Source organism: Oncorhynchus tshawytscha, linkage group LG33 (genome assembly GCF_018296145.1).
Source record: "Oncorhynchus tshawytscha isolate Ot180627B linkage group LG33, Otsh_v2.0, whole genome shotgun sequence".
Lineage (NCBI taxonomy): Eukaryota > Metazoa > Chordata > Actinopteri > Salmoniformes > Salmonidae > Oncorhynchus > Oncorhynchus tshawytscha.
In genome coordinates this window covers 4,677,666-4,695,951 of record NC_056461.1, presented here as the reverse complement: position 1 = coordinate 4,695,951, position 18,286 = coordinate 4,677,666, and the positions used below count along the sequence as shown (strand labels likewise).

The following is an 18,286-nucleotide window of genomic DNA, read 5'->3' as shown; positions in this document are numbered from 1 at the left end:
TTCCCTTTTTAATCAGGTTATTTTCACACTCAGACATTGGTCTCAAATCCTTTTCTGCCATCATTGACGAAGATAACTATCTCTTAGCTAGCAAGCTCGACTATGCACTTGCCTCTGCTAGCAATACACTGTGCTAACATTAGCCTAGACTGTACCACGGAAAATAACAGTTCTAAACTTGACAAACCTGTAGGTTAAAACGCGGTGCTCTATTCAATCAGATCCGCTTTAGCCGACATCCGCTGAGTGGTTGTTTTGGCAGTGTCGGACGTGGAACATGCCTAAAGTGGACATTGCCATTGGTTGCACCAAGTTGCATTCAGAGAAACCCCACGCAGCCTTGTTTACAAGTTCAAACACTGGAATGTGAAATGTAATCTACACCTCGATTAGGATGATAGAAACCCTCATTATTTTGTTTAATGATTTTTCAGTTTAGGTGTAATTATTTCTACATAGCTTAAACTTTCTCGATCTGAACTTTTAACGCAAGTGGGCTGGGTACGTCTTCTGACAATGATCGCAAGAGCAGCTGCTCACGGATTTGATGGCTCGAACACAGTTGGACCTCGAATACCACCAAATCATCCACTTTGCGGGTGTCTGCTATTGCCGGTGAACGCTTGATCTGATTGAATCTAGACCTTACTCGTCACCAATCTTTTGTTATGTCTCATGGGTTTCTTAAACACTTCTTTTCGACAATTCAGTAATGATGAGATGGGAGACAGGAATTCAGTTCAACCATTTATGTAGCATGTGACATCCCAACACACACTTTACCCATGCTCTGCATATACAACTACGGTAAGTATGGCGGTGCAAATCGTACAACCCTAATATATAACAATCTAAGTTGTTTTCTCATTTTAATATATTTATCTGGAGCATCATTATGAGATTAAACAACTGCTTGCTACTTGCCTGTTTGTGACAAGAACTGAGTAACATGGTGTGACCTGGATGTTGCAAAACTGTAGATAACAGCCCAGCAGATGCTTTGTCCTTGTGTTTGTATGTAACAATATTGAGCACATGGTGTGACTTGCTGTATCTTACAAAGTTGTGACAGGGAGGGGTGGTCATCACGAGGTTTAACTGAGATGGAAAAATACTGAACAGACGTCTTGGAACTATGTCTATCACAGTATAAAGAATACTGTTTTACATACGTCTTGTCAGTTCCCTGTTCTGCCCTGCGTGGTATTACAGTGAGCCCGTATATACGAAAGTTGCATTTGCCATTTATTACTTAGCTAATAAAAAATACATAGTATAAAATCGGTGACTCATTGTTATATTTATCCTGATACCAGATTCGAATTTACGCAACCCTAACAATTTGGTGACCACCGACGTGATCTGGTAGAAGGACGACGCTGGAAATTGTCCGGCCGATTGGCCAGTACTGTCGTTGGGCGGTGTGTCTCACAAATCCTGACCGGTCAACTAAAGAAGGTAAGCAGACAGCTGTTGTGAAAAACTAAAGTTCTGCACATTGGACTTATCCAAATTTAGTTTTGTGAGACACCTGTTTGATGTAAGTTACTAAATTTAAACTATTGTGACATGTGATATTGGAATATAGTTGAGAAAGTAATATCTCCATTGGCAACTGCAATTTTATTATTGATCAACAATACTTAATGGTGCATTGTGTATGGGATGTACTGGTATGCCTGGCTGGTAGGTGATAACAGAGAACTCTTACTACATGTATGAATGGTGGGTAATGGGTGACCACCAAAGCTTGAATGGATAGTCTGGGACTACATGTATGATTCATTCTAGTTGATTATAAAAGTGTGACTGGATAGTCTGGGACTACATGTATGAGTGGTGGGTAACGAGTGACCACCAAAGTGTGACTGGATAGTCTGGGACTACATGTAGTGGTGGGTAGTGACCACCAAAGTGGACTGGATAGTCTGGGACTACATGTAGTGACCACCAAAGTGCGACTGGATAGTCTGGGACTACATGTATGAGTGGTGGGTAACCACCAAAGTGACCTGGGACCAAAGTGGTGACTGGATAGTCTGGGACTACATGTATGAGTGGTGGGTAACGAGTGACCACCAAAGTGCGACTGGATAGTCTGGGACTACAAAGTGGTGACTGGATAGTCTGGGACTACATGTATGAGTGGTGGGTAACGAGTGACCACCAAAGTGCGACTGGATAGTCTGGGACTACATGTATGAGTGGTGGGTAACGAGTGACCACCAAAGTGTGACTGGATAGTCTAGGACTACATGTATGAGTGGTGGGTAACGAGTGACCACCAAAGTGTGACTGGAAAGCCATATGATGCGAATGTGATGTACTAGGCAGGGCCAAGTGTGAATGACGGATATTTAAATTGATTACTCGGACTTGAGACCGATTTAGCCTTTGGGAAAGGGTCTCTCTAAGGTCCTAACAAAGCATAGGTGCGTGTGAAGTACACCGGGGAGTAAAGTCGTTGCACTGACTACCAAGTTTGAATGAGACATTAGGTTGTTCTAGAAACGTGATCCGGTCGACACGTTAGTCATATGGAGTGATTGTATTTTTTATTTTGTACATTTGGTATTGAAGTAAAGGTGATAATCCGGGGGACACTAGACTACTTAATACCCTAGGGGACCCACAGTGCATAATTGAGTTCTTACTTTAGACCTAATTGGGGGGCGATTTAGCCGTAGGGAAAGGGTACCACTTGGGTTTGAGTAAAGGCATAGGTTGTTGACAGTATTGTAGTGTACATAAAATGTCGTTGGAAATAGAAAAGGTGTTGAAAACGCTGAAGTCCACTCTAGAATTGAATGAAGGCAGAGAGGGTAAGGAGTGGAAGAGATGGGGTGAGAAGCTGTACAGAGAATGGACAGAAGGTGGGGCCATTGCGTATCCCACTGGTCTGCTTGCTGGGGTGAATGAAGATTTGTGTGTGTATGGTGTAAATTGAAGCTTACTGGCGTGAATGAAGATTTGTGTGTGTATGGTGTAAATTGAATATTGAGGGGGTGTGCATGACTGTTGGAAAAAGTGTTAAACTCTATTAATGTAATATTCTGTGTGTAGATTTATATTATGAGGTTTGAACTATACTAATATTGTAGAATTACATAATCAACATCTGAACATACTTACGTTAAACATTAATTGAGCCACTGAGTAATAGATAAGATATACACTAGGTACGGGGCGACGGGTGTGGTCGATGTAAGAAGCGAGTGGTGTTCTAACCAAGTGCTGAGAAATAAGGCAGATTTATTTTGTTCTTTTAATTAATTTACACAAGTACTTCCCGGTTATTGATTGTGGTTTGATTGTTCAGATAACACCATTGAAATTAAACAGGAGGTTAAGGTATACTAACATTAGAATCTGTTTTCATTATGGGGAACAATGAAAGGCCCGCAGAGACAGTAGACGTTTATCACAGTTGTGTGTGTGTCTAATGGCTGGGTATTTAATAAGTATTTTGGGGAGACAATTTGGAGAAACACGAATAAAACATGAAACATCGAGATGAATTATTTGAGTTTGAGGGGATTATCATAATTATTAGGTTTTGTTTTTGTAGTAAACGTTTGGGTTAAGGGGATTTCCATGTTCCCAGAGACAAGATATCTTAAAGGGGTACACTCATATATGGATTATTTAGGAGTTTTAATTAGACAAGGGAATAACGTATTGGGAATAGAGTCGTAATTAAAATGCTAAGTCCAAAGACGAGACAGTTATTTAAATCAAAATGAATTCTAAAAAATAACGAAGAGACAATTACGATTTATGCCCATCGAAATGTTTTATGAGCTTTTCCCCTGATACGTAGAAATCTGTAACAGGGGCAAGTTTGTTTTTTTTCTCTCTTTTTTAAATGTTTTTTCTTGAGGAACTAACAGATGTAAACGTGAGTCTCTGAGTAATTTTGCCATCTGAAGCATTATAGTAGTGAGTTTTCGTATAGTCTGTTTATGCTGATAAAAGTGGTTTGTTTATCTGTTTACTGGTTATGGTCAATTTTAGAGTTTGATTTAACTTAGTCAAACATTGTGTTCTGGCGTGTTTAAGTAGGATTCTTTATTCCGGGACGGATGGGAGTGATCTAAAATAAGTAAATTAAAGGAGCCATGGGAGAATGCGAATGCATTTTTATTAAATATCTGGGATTAAATTACATATTTCTTACACTGAGAAATGTACGACATTTGCGGCTTAGGGAAAAAGTAATACATTGGATAATAATGTTATCAGGTTAATTGTATCTAAGGGTGGCATTGGATAATAATGTTATCAGGTTAATTGTATCTAAGGGTAGCATGTTCATTTAAGTAAACATATACATAGACGATGTTTAAAACTTATGATTAATGATTAGAGTCAAAGGGGAATTATCATTAGGTTTAGTTATAGTTCACGTATTGAGTTTCTGAATCGAAGTAGCATAGTGATTGCTAGTTAGGCGTGTTGTGTCTCACTTTTAGAAGCCTCCTGGGATTATAATCTTGGGGAGAGTGGGGGAGATAGCGGCCATAAACGACCAAATTGAAAAAGGTCTGGAAGTCTTGATTATCCATTAAGGTTTGCAAATAGATACACATAAAACAATTGTTAGAACTATTTGTTTTAGTGCAAAGGTATTTTAAAGAGGCACGCTAACATATGGAACCTTATGAGTTTTTATTTTATGAGTTTTAATTACACAAAATGTTTAATTTTATTTTAAGGATAAAGGGTTCTTTTAATATGTCTAATATGGTATGGAACACGAATGTAAGGGGATGGTGTAACCTTTGACCTGCTTTCATGACTCTCCCGGGTGGTCTGATCAGCCACAAGTGGGTGCCATTTGAATAATGAATTTGTGGTCATGGGTAATACTGTTTAAAAAATAAATATTTTAATTTAAAAATAATAATAATTTTTTAAGGTAAATGAATTATAGTGGAGTTTAATTAACATATATAAGGACTTTAGAAAGTGCCACCATAGACATGTTTTTCTAAAAAAAATCCATGAGTTTAGATAAAGCCAAACAGTGAGACATTTAGTTCAGATTTGGAAACATGAGAAAAAGAGCTACAGAAGAGCCCTCCCCCGCACTGCAGAGACCTTGAAGGTTGGAGAGCAGAGAGGAGAAGTTTTAGAAGGGACGCCAGGACGAGCTAAGATAACAGTTACTGAGTGGAGACAAAAGGGAGAATTGGATATGTGGAGAATGAAAGGGGCGCTCCTACATGATAATGTCAGAACAGAAGGATAATATACTAATCTTACCTAAGTAATTATTTAGAGTAGGTAAGGTTGTTACCTGGGCAGAGCCAGGTATCAAAAGGGGGATGGGTAAATTGTGGTCTAGGATAGGATGGGGCCTATTGGATAAGAAAGTAAAGATATAATCAGATAAAACATATGAGAACTGTTTGTTAACCAAGCCTGTATGTCCAGGATTTTATGCATTACAGGTGAACTACAGGTGAAGTCACTCAATCCAGTCCTAGAGGCTTGTTGGGGGGACCATACCAAGGTCTCCAGGTGACAGCTAGCTGAAAAGCTACCCGGATTCATATCGCACGGCGGGAGGGTAAGACACACTGACACTATCGAACAATAAACAGTGTTCGAGAGGAGAACTGGAATTAACAGAATTCCGGGGGCCATCTCTCGAATGAAGTAACCCTCCCTGTCCTGTCACCCCTGTTTTTGTTCATAGAAGTGAAGATGTGTCTGGCTCTTGCTAAGTGATGTGTTCTCGGGGAAAGGGTGGGGCTTCACATGGAAGCTGTTCGTCTGAGCTGTCTTATCGTGGGTGCTATATTCCTGATACAGCACGTCCTACCTGAGTATGCGGAGAGTGGTAATTTGACCCATGGTTTAGACGATGAGGATTTTGTTCCAAAATAAGCATAAGAGATCCCTAGATCTGGGTAGACAGGAAGTTAGAGTAGAGGTTGGGAAGGATCTCTCAATGGAGTTTTATGTAGACCAAAATGGAGTCTCTAACTACATGCCAGTCTAGGACACTGAGCCATTATGGGATATATCGGTGCAGGTTCCCATATTGATCGTGGGCACAGGTCATAGGTCATTTGGAGAGAGAGGGCTATATGAATCCACTCACCCAGTATGGAAGGACAAAGTATACATTGATAACATTGGGGTTCCACGGACGTGGACTGGATTAATTATATTTATTATAATCAACAGCGCTTTAACAATTATACCAGAGATGCTATTAAAGGTTTTGCAGAACAGACTGAAGCAACCAGCCTGATGGCTTGGCAGAATATAATTGCATTAGATATGTTATTGTCTGAAAAGGGAGAAGTATGCGTGATTATCAGGACCATGTTTGTGCTTACATCCCAAATAACACAACTCTGGACGAATCAGTGCCCGAAGCCTCAGCTGGTTTGACCACCCTGGCTCACGGGTTTGCAGAAAACTCTGGGGTGGATACTTCTCTGACTAATATAATTTGATAGTATGTTGGGAAAATGAAAAAAAATATATATATTATGATCACTGTATTATGGGCTACATTCACCTGTGTGGCTGTTTAGTTTTATGGGGCTGTTGTCTAATTCCCTGTGTATGAGGCCTTATTTCCAGGACTCTGGAGAAATCGATGGAAATAGATGGTGAGGTACCAGTGGATTCCAGGTTCTGACCCGTGGAGTGGTGAATGCATGTCTACAGAACAAGTGGACGAAAATGATAAATTAAATTATATTAAATTGGGAGGGTGTCCGTATGGGGATTACATGATAACCGACTTGGGACAGTTCTGGGATTGGAGAAGAGGGTATCCTTAGAGCATAGGGGATCCCACAAAGGTGGATAGGTTTTCCATGATATGGGGAAAACCTGGGAGCACTGTTGAACTTTGTAAAGGTGATGAAATCCTACTAACCATCAAAACTATTAAGCTCTCTGATGCAGACACTTACACCCTCGGACTACAAAGGACCGGGACAGACACGATGGGTGTGTTTTCTATTAAGGTGCTGCCAAAACCAGAGGTCCCAGACGAACCAGGGCCAGACACACTCCTCTACCACCCCTGGACCGAACCTGCCACCACTGTGTTAAAAATCCCATTCAGGTAATTAATGTTAGAGACTATTCAGCTATTGATCAATTAGGCACTGAGACTGGTTTTGATGGTAGGGACAATTTGTGGCTGTCTTATATGAGGTATACAGCTAAGACCCTGAAAAGAAAGGACTGCATGAGTTACATGAAACATTGGTCATGCTAGACCTGTTCTGGCTTCACACCCATTTGCTATAGGAAAAGGAGAGGGGTGGTTGTGTATTCTGAGGTTTTTTACCAGGTTTAGCCCAATTCAACTCTCTGTTCCTCTTTGAGCCTTGTGTTTCCTACAGTACCTCCTCATCGGGCCCCTTGGGGTGTTAAGGCATATGGGGGCAATTACAGTTGCATCACGGGTACAGGTAATGGCATTGATTATGGGAGATTGCCTGAAGCTGATTGCAGTAGTAACATAACCATTAATTCCACTTGGCCAGTTACAGGCCTAAACCAAACTAGTGGTCTGGCTGATGTGTGGTGGATCTGTGGACCCAAAAGAGTGCTGAGACCCATTCTTAGAGGATACTGGCAAGGTACGTGTGCTCTGACCAGTTTGATAATTCCACTGACCATTGTTGATGTTACTGCTGAGCAGCTGTTGGGTTCTGTATCCAGGGGACCTGAAAACATTCCATCCCATGGGAGACATAGACGTAGTGCTCCATGGACAGAGGATGTAGTTGACATACACACTAACCTGTTGGGAGTGCCAGTGGGGGTTCCTCATGAGTTTCAGGCCTTGGGTAGGAATGATGGACTCTGGCACTTACTACCTATTATGGATCCAGCCATAGTGGATGCTAGACAGACTGCATGGATTAATTATATCTACTATAATCAACAGCGTTTTGTGAATTAATCCCGTGATGCACTCACTGGTATGTTTGAACAGCTTGAGGCCACATCTAGGGTTGCCAGCCAGAATAGACTTGCTTTGGATATGCTTTTTGCCAGTCAGGGGGGTGTCTGCAAGATGTTCGGTGAACAATGTTGCACGTATATTCCTAATAACACCAGTCCAGATGGTAGTATATCTAAGGCCCTTAGTGGGCTTGATGCACTATCTGGTGAGATGAGGACCATGGCGGGGGTGGAGGAGTCTGGACTGTTCTCTTGGTTGGGAGCCTGGTTTGGTAAGTACACTGGTATGGTGGTTACTGGATTTCTGACCCTAATTCTTGTATTCTTGTTATTGATGTGTTGTGCTGCTTGCATCATACCGTGTTTTAAGAAGTCTGTTACAGATGTGGTGAAGGCTTCAGGCATGATGCCTTTGCTTGATGCTCCAGTTGGAGATGCTGATACTGAAGCATGCTTTCAGGGGAGGATAAGACTGACTGAGGATGACTCATGGCATGCTGTGGGTGAGGTAGTAGAATACATTTTACACCACCACAGTTCCTTGTTATACATTTTTTATGATAGGTTTTCTTTCCAGTATGTTTGTTCTCCCTGTTGTGAAGGTTTGGAGTCCCTGGGTAGCATGGTGCCCACCTGGTGCAGGATAGGAGTAGCTGAGAGGACCAGATGGTTTATAATAATGCTTTGCTCTGCTTTAATCTGTTTTCCATGACCAAAGATTTATCCTACATCTTTACATGTCAATAAACAATAAAGTCTTATCCTGTTTCTGTCAAAAGGGGGAGACAAAAGCATATACCACTTGTTGATTTTTCTTTTTTCTTGGTTGATTTTTATTTTCTGTTTTTCTGTAAAAAAGAAATAATAATAATAATGTTTTATTAATAATAAACTTGTTATTTTCATGAAATGCTATTAACACATTACTATGTTGGGACCACTGAAATAAGGATAATGAGTGACACCCTGGAGGGTGTCAACAGGGGGATTGTTGGATCCTGTGTTTTACATTATAGCCATTAGTATATATATGATTAAATATCATCTGATGTTGGTTGTGTGAGGTGTCTGCATTTGTGCACTGGAGCATCATTATGAGATTAAACAACTGCTTGCTACTTGCCTGTTTGTGTGTGACAAGAACTGAGGAACATGGTGTGACCTGGATGTTGCAAAACTGTAGATAACAGCCCAGCAGATGCTTTGTCCTTGTGTTTGTATGTAACAATATTGAGCACATGGTGTGACTTGCTGTATCTTACAAAGTTGTGATAGGGAGGGGTGGTCATCACGAGGTTTAACTGAGATGGAAAAATACTGAACAACACAATAGCAGGAACTGAGCAACTGTTCTAACTAGGCTGCGATACCAGAACAGTAAGGATCTATACATCGAGGAGGGAGAACTCCAAGAAGCGCCAAGAGGCGGGGACCCGCCTGAGCGCCTGCAATAGGCTGGGCAAGTTTAAACCACGCCCAGTCTCTACTGTGATAGGCCAACAGACGTCTTGGAACTATGTCTATCACAGTATAAAGAATACTGTTTTACATACGTCTTGTCAGTTCCCTGTTCTGCCCTGCGTGGTATTACAGTGAGCCCGTATATACGAAAGTTGCATTTGCCATTTATTACTTAGCTAATAAAAAATACATAGTATAAAATCGGTGACTCATTGTTATATTTATCCTGATACCAGATTCGAATTTACGCAACCCTAACACTAAAGGCATCAGCATGCTTAATTTCAGCTGCACACAAACGCAAACCCCCTAAAGGCATGCTTCAGTTCGGCTGGCGGCTATCCGAAGTTGGCTAGGCAAACAGAACGTGTGCTCTCCTACTCCTTTAAAAAAACTACAAAGAAGCGGCAATAGTACTGTTTGTCCATTTTGAGACGCCATAGCTAGTGTACACTTCCTCAAAATAATCTAATTTAATCTAAGATAACTCATGAAATCTGTTATTCATTTGAACATTTTTGCCAAGGAGATCTTAGTCGCGAAATTTGCATCTAACTAAGTTGTTTCGTGCATTATTTCTCAATGAAAGAATGTGTATAAAAACTAGTCATGTCTCATTGAATGACAAAGACTTTATTGAAGAATCCCTACAGTTGACCAATCAAGGACGAAGGGGCGTAGACTTTGGCTCCCGAACTTCTGCTGGCCTGGATAATTGTTTGTGTGCCCAAACAACCGAAAAAGCCTTTACCGAAGTCCAAAACGAACAAAAACTACACAAAAATATCAAAACACACTATATATACACAAAATTATGTGGACACCCCTTCAAATTAGTGGATTCGGATATTTCAGCCACACCCGTTGCTGACAGGTGTATACAATTGCCTTACTGAAGAGCTCAGTGACTTCCAACGTGGCACCGTCACAGGATGCCACCTTTCCAACAAGTCAGTTTGTCAAATTCCTACCCTGCTAGAGCTGCCCTGTGCTATTATTGTGAAGTGCAAATGTCTATGGGGCAAACACAGCTCAACAGCGAAGTGGTAGTTCACACAAGCTTACAGAACGGGACCGTGGAGTGCTGAAGCACATAGCACGAAAAAATCGTTTGTACTCGGTGGCAACACTCAGTACCGAATTCCACACTGCCTCTGGAAGCAAATAATGAATAATGTTGAACTTACAAATAGCAAAAAGGTATTTACAATAATTTATTAATTCTTTCATAAATGACCACCCTGTGAAAACCATCCAAGCAATATTTAAGATTGAAATGTGAAAATGTTGCTCTTCTTGTGGAACATGGGTCATTAACTTGTTAATTTCATTTAATATACTCACAAAGCAGTTATAGACTGAAATGCATGTGTAGGCTAACAACACATAACGAATAAAATAGAATTTAGTTGAGAAAACAGACATGAATGACAAAGAAAGTACTTAATATGAGAGAGGTGGATCCTCAAACCCTGTGGGGATCTCATCAGTGGGGGCTAAATGTCATGATCCAGACCACTGGTGGCCAGAATTGGGAGGTGAGGGTGGGTCTCCAGGCAATTTACCTGGGAACAGAGGATGAAAAAAGACTGAAGTGACAGATTGAGATTAGTGAGTGAGAATAAAACTGAAGCTATACAGTTTTGTTTGAGCAGCGAGGCCCTTTTCGTCATCATTCATCTTCCCACCATCCATCCTCCCTTCACCACTTCTCTTCTGTCATAAACTGGACGATGCGAGAGGAGATGTATCCATTCATTGGGTTTTACTGATCCCGCGTCACCACTTCTACTCTGAGACACTTGAGTACTGGCTCTGCTGTGAATGCTAAACAAAGTGGACGAACACGTACATGATATCCTTCTATTCACAGAAACCTTCTCCGAGGTAAAATAAACTGGAACATAATCATGAATACACAATTAATTACAGCGGAGCTCAGCTCACATTGAGTTAACTCTCCCAAATCTCAAGGTTCCATTCTCTTTAACGCTCTCTCTATTATAATGTTTGGCCATGCTAAATAATAGCAACACTATGTCTAAGAGGCATGTTTTTTAAATTGCTTTTAGCTGAAGCTCATGTATGAATCATTCAAATCAGGGCCACAACTTGGGACAGGCCAAGAGAAAAGAGCCAGACAGCTTTCTAGGTTGGTATATGAGTATGACATTGTTTGATAATAATTCAGAGGTTTTAAAGGATTACGGGAGAGGACAAAGTGTAAGGTAACATTTTACAACAGTGGGCTAAATCAGGGTCACACATAAGGTTTCTTTGTAGTCTAAAACAAATCTACTTTGAAACAAAAATATACACCTCACAAATGGTTACGGGCTTAAAAGAAATAAGACACCTGTACCATGTCAGAGTTTCATCCCAATATTACACTTTATATAAATCACAGAAGACTGAAATATAACAAACCATTTGACATAGAAACACCAGATTCTCTGCAAGTTTATATTAATTATGAAAAATATTAACATTCCACCCATGAGACCACTAAAGGAGAAATTTGGCCATTTGACTCCAGGAAACAGCTACAATGTTTAAGCAGGTAGATCCTTACAGAGTGTGGTACATATCAGGTTTCCAGCTATTTTTTATATTACAGCGCCAAAAATAACAATTCCATTATTAGGAAGACTACAAACAAAATGTTTTCAAATTTCATAAATATTTATTACATATCAATGAGCAGAATTGACTACTTTCACAGCAGTGGTCTACAGCACTTGTTCAAATAATTGAAACAATTTTTCAAATAATAATATTAATAATAATAATAGTTCAGTTTCATTTGAGGCCACATTTGAAACACACACATTTACAAGTAGTACTTGGCATTAAAAACGATGGCGATACATTATTTTTAAGACACTTGGTGTTTTTTTTTTCTTCCGTTTTCATATCACAGAGAGGTTGAGCAACAGCCTAAACAGTAAATATTGATTCAGATACAAAAACCACTGTGAAAACATCAAGGAGTCGGGGCGGTGTGAACGTAACAGGGCCAAAGAAAACAACGGAGAGAAACAGGGAGAACGATCAAAGTGATAGAAGCTGTATTATAAACCTTCAAACCACCAGACATCCCACCCCCATTCACCTACACTCATGGTAAGAACCAGCATAATAAATAAGTACAATTCCATTGCAATAATAGTACTCCTATTTATTCCCTTTTTTCATCTCTCCAGTTTTGAGTAATAATGTTGAAGGAGGCCACATTGAGACAGGCAATTGCAGAGAGTAACAGAAGAGAATGAGAGAGGGAGAGAGATAAAAAGGTAGCGGGGGGCTCATGCAAGATCAGAAGAGGGGTGCCATGTCGCAAGCCGACCACCCAGAGGGCTCTCCACGTAGCCGAACGGATGCACATGCTTTAGCCAATAACTTTCCCTAATACGTGTACTTCTCAGCAATATCACCTTGACCTGTCGAGTAGTAATAACAACATAGCCAAAATGGTACTTTAGCCAATGTCTCATCCCTAACACTACTCAGGATGATGCAGCATAAGACACTGCCAAGACAATATCCTCCGGTATGTCAGGGTGGGATCTGAACCTGGTCTTCCATGGGAGAAAGCAACGTCCTAAACATTAGCCCGTTACCCCAATAGGAAATTCCCTCTAGGGCCGAGAGTGACATTGATTTTGAAGTCGCAGGCAGGGCTACCTCATCACGAGACCGTGAGACTACCTCAAGTACGCTACATAGTGTTGACCCTACATTTCCCATGGTTCTCTAGATATGAGTCACTTCAGTGGGTTGAGTCACAGATGTGATCTTCCTATCCGGTTTTGTACCCCCTCGGGCTCCTGCGGTGGAGATCTTCGACATGCTACCTTGTCCCGGACCTGTTGTTTTCGACTCTCTCTCTCTCTTTACTGCACCTACAGTCTCGACCTCCGAATGCTCGGCTATGAAAAGCCAACTGACATTTACTCCTGAGGTACTGACTTGTTGCACCCACTACAACCACTGTAATTATTATTTGATCTTGCTGGTCATCTATGAACGTTTGAACATCTTGAAATGTTGACATCTTGAATTTACATGTACTCTTATAATCTCCACCCGGCACAGCCAGAAGAGGACTGGCCACCCCACAGAGTTCCTCTCTAGGCTTCTTCATAGGTTCCTGCTTTTCTAGGGAGTTTTTCCTAGCCATCGTGCTTCTATATCTGCATTGCTTGCTGTTTGGGGTTTTAGGCTGGGTTTCTGTACAGCACTTTATGACATCTGCTGATGTAAAAAGGGCTTTATAAATACATTTGATTGGTTGATTGATGTCTGACCGCTGACCCGTGTACTGATAGGCTGATATCACCCTAATCATTGGGCCTGATTACTCATTGGGCTTGGTTACTATATCTCTGGTACCAGAGGAGGTTAAGTGTTATGGCTTCCTCTGTGCTGTTTCAGCTGACTCGCTCTACATGCATCATAACTCTTGTGTTTCATGTAATGTTCCATTGCACTTGGTGAGTTATGCCTTGCTCCTAGTGAACAGCTGGAGAGGAGATAATTCCTTCTACCAAATAGCTCCTATAAGGACTCTGAGGTAGGCTACAGTACCTACCATCTGTCTGGTCTCTCATCCACTGCCTGCATCCCAAATAGCGGCCTCTTCCCTATATAGTGCACTGTACTTTTACCCAGAGCTCTACGGGCCTTGGTTAAATTCGTGCACTAAATAGGGAATAGGCTACGTTACCTCATTACATCACTCCTAAATGGAAGTAGTTGGCCACTTGATCAATTCTCCAACCCAACTAACAAGTGAACAACTGGTGGCTAAGAATCTGCATACCACTATAAAGCACAGAAGCCGAGGGCGTCCTGTTGGCAGCCGATAGCGGCCCAACAGTGGACAGACTGTAAAGGCCCACTGTAAAGGCGATGCGCTAACAGGCCAATTGGCCCCTGACTAAACTGTGTTGGGCCACAGTAAACTAACTGTCTGTGTATAGGAGAGTATATTCTGTGAGGACGTGGACCCCATGAATTCTCAGGGATAGCCAGAGACGGGACAGTAGGTGCTTTTAGACGCCCTAGAGGTGTGGGTGTGTTTGACTATATGCGTATTAAAACCTAGCTCACAGAGTCACTGTGGGTGTTATCTACAGAGGGATACATGATTATGACTGCTACTGTCAGAGACCAGCCAATTAGAGGAGAGGTGACTGGTGGCTGATGGGAGTTGTAGTTTAGTGGAGGATGTGGGGATGTGGCACTTGTGGGAAACTCTGCCTCTAGTCCAGTCCTGTATACCTGCACACAGAGTTGGGAAGGAAATAGAACAAGACTGACAGACATGGAGAGCATAAAACATCGTACATTTACTAAATATGTGAATAAAATGTCTATTATAATATATCTATAAAGGTATTCATGTCTGTCAATGTGTATGCATCTTAATGTATAAATAGATGTACACATAAATATGCATATATTATACTATATTTGAAAGTGTAATTGGAAATAATCACAGATTATACAATAAAAGGTAAGCCGTAGCCACTTCGCGAGGGTGCTGTTTCAAAACGTTTTTTTTTGTTGCGCCTTGTGTAGATTTGTTGTGCCTTGTGTGTGTAGATTTACATTCAGTTTTTGTTTATAGATGAAACCTTTCGCCGCATAATGACATCTGTACTCTGAACAATCCACACCACCTCAAATGACCTCGTTTTCTTTGGGTTACTCGCTGCAGTGCAACACACAGACACGCATACTGACTGCGGGGACCGAATGCTTATGAAACACGCACACACACTTTACACAATTACTCCTCCTCCTCCTCCTCCTGAGGATGAAGACCCAGACAAAGGAGATAACAAAACAAAAAATCAACAAAAAACCCAACCAAAACAAAATGACCGAAGGAGGAGAAAGGAGAGGGGGATGAGGAGAAGTGCATGATGGGATTGTCTTCACTTTAGGTCCAGGACATCATCATCGAAGGATGTGGAGAGATTGAAGGGGCTGGCCAATGGCGGGCTCTCCTCTGGAAGCACTGCTTTCTCTTGCGCCGCATCATCCGAGCTGAACGAGCAGTGCCGTTGGACGTCTGAGTCCGTGTTGCCCGACTTAGAGCCCATCCTGATTGGACACAGAGCATGCCCATCAGTTTGAATCATTCCTTCATAACATTTTACACTCATATCACTTGAAATAATGAGACTAGAATTTTTACGCAAATCTTCCGTTCACATAAATGAGAAACTTCTAGTTATTATTATATTATTATATATATATTATTATATTATTAGCTTTTTAGCAAATATGCCTTTAAAAAATATATACACTGAACAAAAAAAACACAACATGTAAAGTGTTGGTCCCATGTTTCATGAGCTGAAATAAAAGATCCCAGAAATGTTCCATATGCACAAAAAGGTTATTTCTCTAATTTTGTGCACACATTTCTTTTACACACCTCTTATTGAGCAATTCTCCTTTGCTGAGTTAATCCATCCACCAGACTGGTGTGGCATATCAAGAAGCTGATTAAACAGCATGATCATTATGCAGGATGGCCACTCCTAGGCAGAGTAGCAACAGTGCTGAACTTTCTCCATTTATAGACAATTTGTGTTACTGTGGACTGGCTTTAAGACATATTTTTGTAACCTTTTCCAGGTTTATGGAAGTCAACAATTCTTAAATCGAGGCATGGGCCACATCAGGAAAAGCATCTTGTGAATAGCGAACTCGCATTTTGTGAGTGTTTTTTTTTATAGGGCAGTGCAGCTGTAACCAATATTTCCAATCTCGTCTCATTGATTGGACTCCGGGTTAGCGGACTCCTGACTCCAATTAGCTTTGGGTCACTCACCTGTCACTGCCAGTGGAGGTCAGTGCTCGTGCCTTTGGCTCTTCCTCAGTGGTCTTCTTGCTCATCTTCCTCTGTTTGACAGTGCCGGACTTACCGCCCGGCTCCTCGGTTAGGCCTGAGCATGAGACACAGAAGACCATTCAGTAAGGAACATAACCAGAACTGCTCAGTAAGAGCACTTCTGGCTACTAGGCTACCCTGCCTAGTGGTTAGAGTGTTAGACTAGTAACCGAAAGGTTGCAAGTTCAAATCCCCGAGCTGACAAGGTACAAATCTGTCGTTCTGCCCCTGAACAGGCAGTTAATCCACTGTTCCTTGGCCGTCATTAAAAATAAGAATTTGTTCTTAACTGACCTGCCTAGTTAAATAAAGGTTAAAAAAAAAGAACCGACCATAACACAGACATTCACTAAACCACTTTGAAGGAGTATATAGCATTACAATCACTGTGGTTCCAATGCTGAGATTGTTCCAGTGGGTTGGAACAGGTTATGGTGCTGGCAACACCAGGGTTGAAGGTTTAATTCCCGCGAGGGAAACATATACTAAATACAATGAGTGTACAAAACATTAACTTTCCATGACTGAACAGGTGAATCCAGCTATGACATCAAAAACTGTACCATCTTATGTTTCACGGAATCATGGCTGAATGATGACATGGATATTCAGCTAGCAGGATATACGCTGCACTGGCTACATAGAACAGCACACGAGGGGTGCAGTCTGTGCATATTTGTAAACAGCAGCTGGTGCACGAAATCTAAGGAAGTCCGTACGTACATACCCCAACCAGAAGCCATGGATTACAGGCAACATTCGCACTGAGCTAAAGGGTAGAGCTGCTTCTTTCAAAGTACCGGACTCTAACCCGGAAGCTTACAAGAAATCCTGCTATGCCCTCTGACGAACCATCAAACAGGCAAAGCACCAATACAGGACTAAGATTGAATTGTACTACACCGGTTCTGACGCTCGTCGGATGTGGCAGGGCTTGCAAACTATTACAGACTACAAAGGGAAGAACAGCCGCGAGCTGCCCAGTGACACAAGCCTACCAGATGAGCTAAATCACTTCTATGCTCGCTTCGAGGCAAGCAACACTGATGCATGCATGAGAGCATCAGCTGTTCCGGACAACTGTGTGATCATGCTCTTTGTAGCCGACGTGAGTAAGACCTTTAAACAGGTCAACATTCACAAGGCCGTGTTCTCCGGGCATGTGCTGACCAACTGGCAGGTGTCTTCACTGACATTTTCAACATGTCCGTGATTGAGTATGTAATATCAACATGTTTCAAGCAGACCACCGTAGTCCCTCTGCCCAACAACAACAAAGCAACCTGCCTAAATGACTACAGACCCGTAGCACTCATGTCCGTAGCCATGAAGTGCTTCGAAAGGCTGGTAATGGCTCACATCAACACAATTTTTCCAGAAACCCTAGACCCACTCCAATTTGCATATCGCCCAAACAGAACCATAGATGATGCAATCTCTATTGCACTCCACATTGCCCTTTTCCAACTGGACAAATGGAACACCTACATGAGAATGTTATTAATTGACTACAGCGCAGCGTACAACACCATAGTACCCTCAAAGCTCATCACTAAACTAAGGTTTCTAGGACAAAACACCTCCCTCTGCAACTGGATCCTGGACTTCCTGACGGGCCACCCCCAGGTGGTGAGGGTAGGTAGCAACACATCTGCCATGCTCATCCTCAACACTGGAGCCCCTCAGGGGTGCGTGCATAGACCCCTCCTGTACTCCCTGTTCACCCACGACTGCGTGGCCAGTTACGACAACAACAACATCATTAATTTTGCAAGACGACACAACAGTGGTAGGCCTGATCAACGACGAGACAGCCTATAGGGAGGAGGTCAGAGACCTGGCCAGGTGGTGCCCTAATAACAACCTATCCCTCAATGTAAACAAGACTTAGGAGATGATTGTGGACTACAGGAAAAGGAGGACCGAGCACGCCCCCATTCTCATCGACGGGGCTTTAGTGGAGCAGGTTGAGAG

At 41.8% G+C, this 18,286-nt stretch overlaps 1 protein-coding gene and 1 long non-coding RNA gene across 7 annotated transcripts in view; one reads left to right on the top strand and one right to left on the bottom strand.

Moving 5' to 3' along the window:
* Positions 1 to 1,093: 1,093 nt before the first annotated feature.
* LOC121841651 lies at positions 1,094 to 9,159 on the top strand. Its single transcript, XR_006080687.1, has 2 exons — positions 1,094 to 1,458; positions 5,437 to 9,159. It is a non-coding gene; the product is annotated as an uncharacterized LOC121841651 (long non-coding RNA).
* A 3,092-nt stretch (positions 9,160 to 12,251) lies between these two features.
* The window catches only part of LOC112231482 (GTPase-activating Rap/Ran-GAP domain-like protein 3), a 155,329-nt gene continuing 149,294 nt past the window's right edge, over positions 12,252 to 18,286 (bottom strand). For all 6 annotated transcript variants that reach the window (XM_042311751.1, XM_042311754.1, XM_042311752.1 and 3 more), the window contains 2 exons: positions 16,253 to 16,367; positions 12,252 to 15,516 (listed from right to left, as the gene is read on the bottom strand). In XM_042311751.1, coding sequence (XP_042167685.1) covers positions 15,348 to 15,516; positions 16,253 to 16,367 — 284 coding nt within the window. In that variant the 3' untranslated portion in view covers positions 12,252 to 15,347. The remainder of the gene's footprint in view (positions 15,517 to 16,252; positions 16,368 to 18,286) is intronic.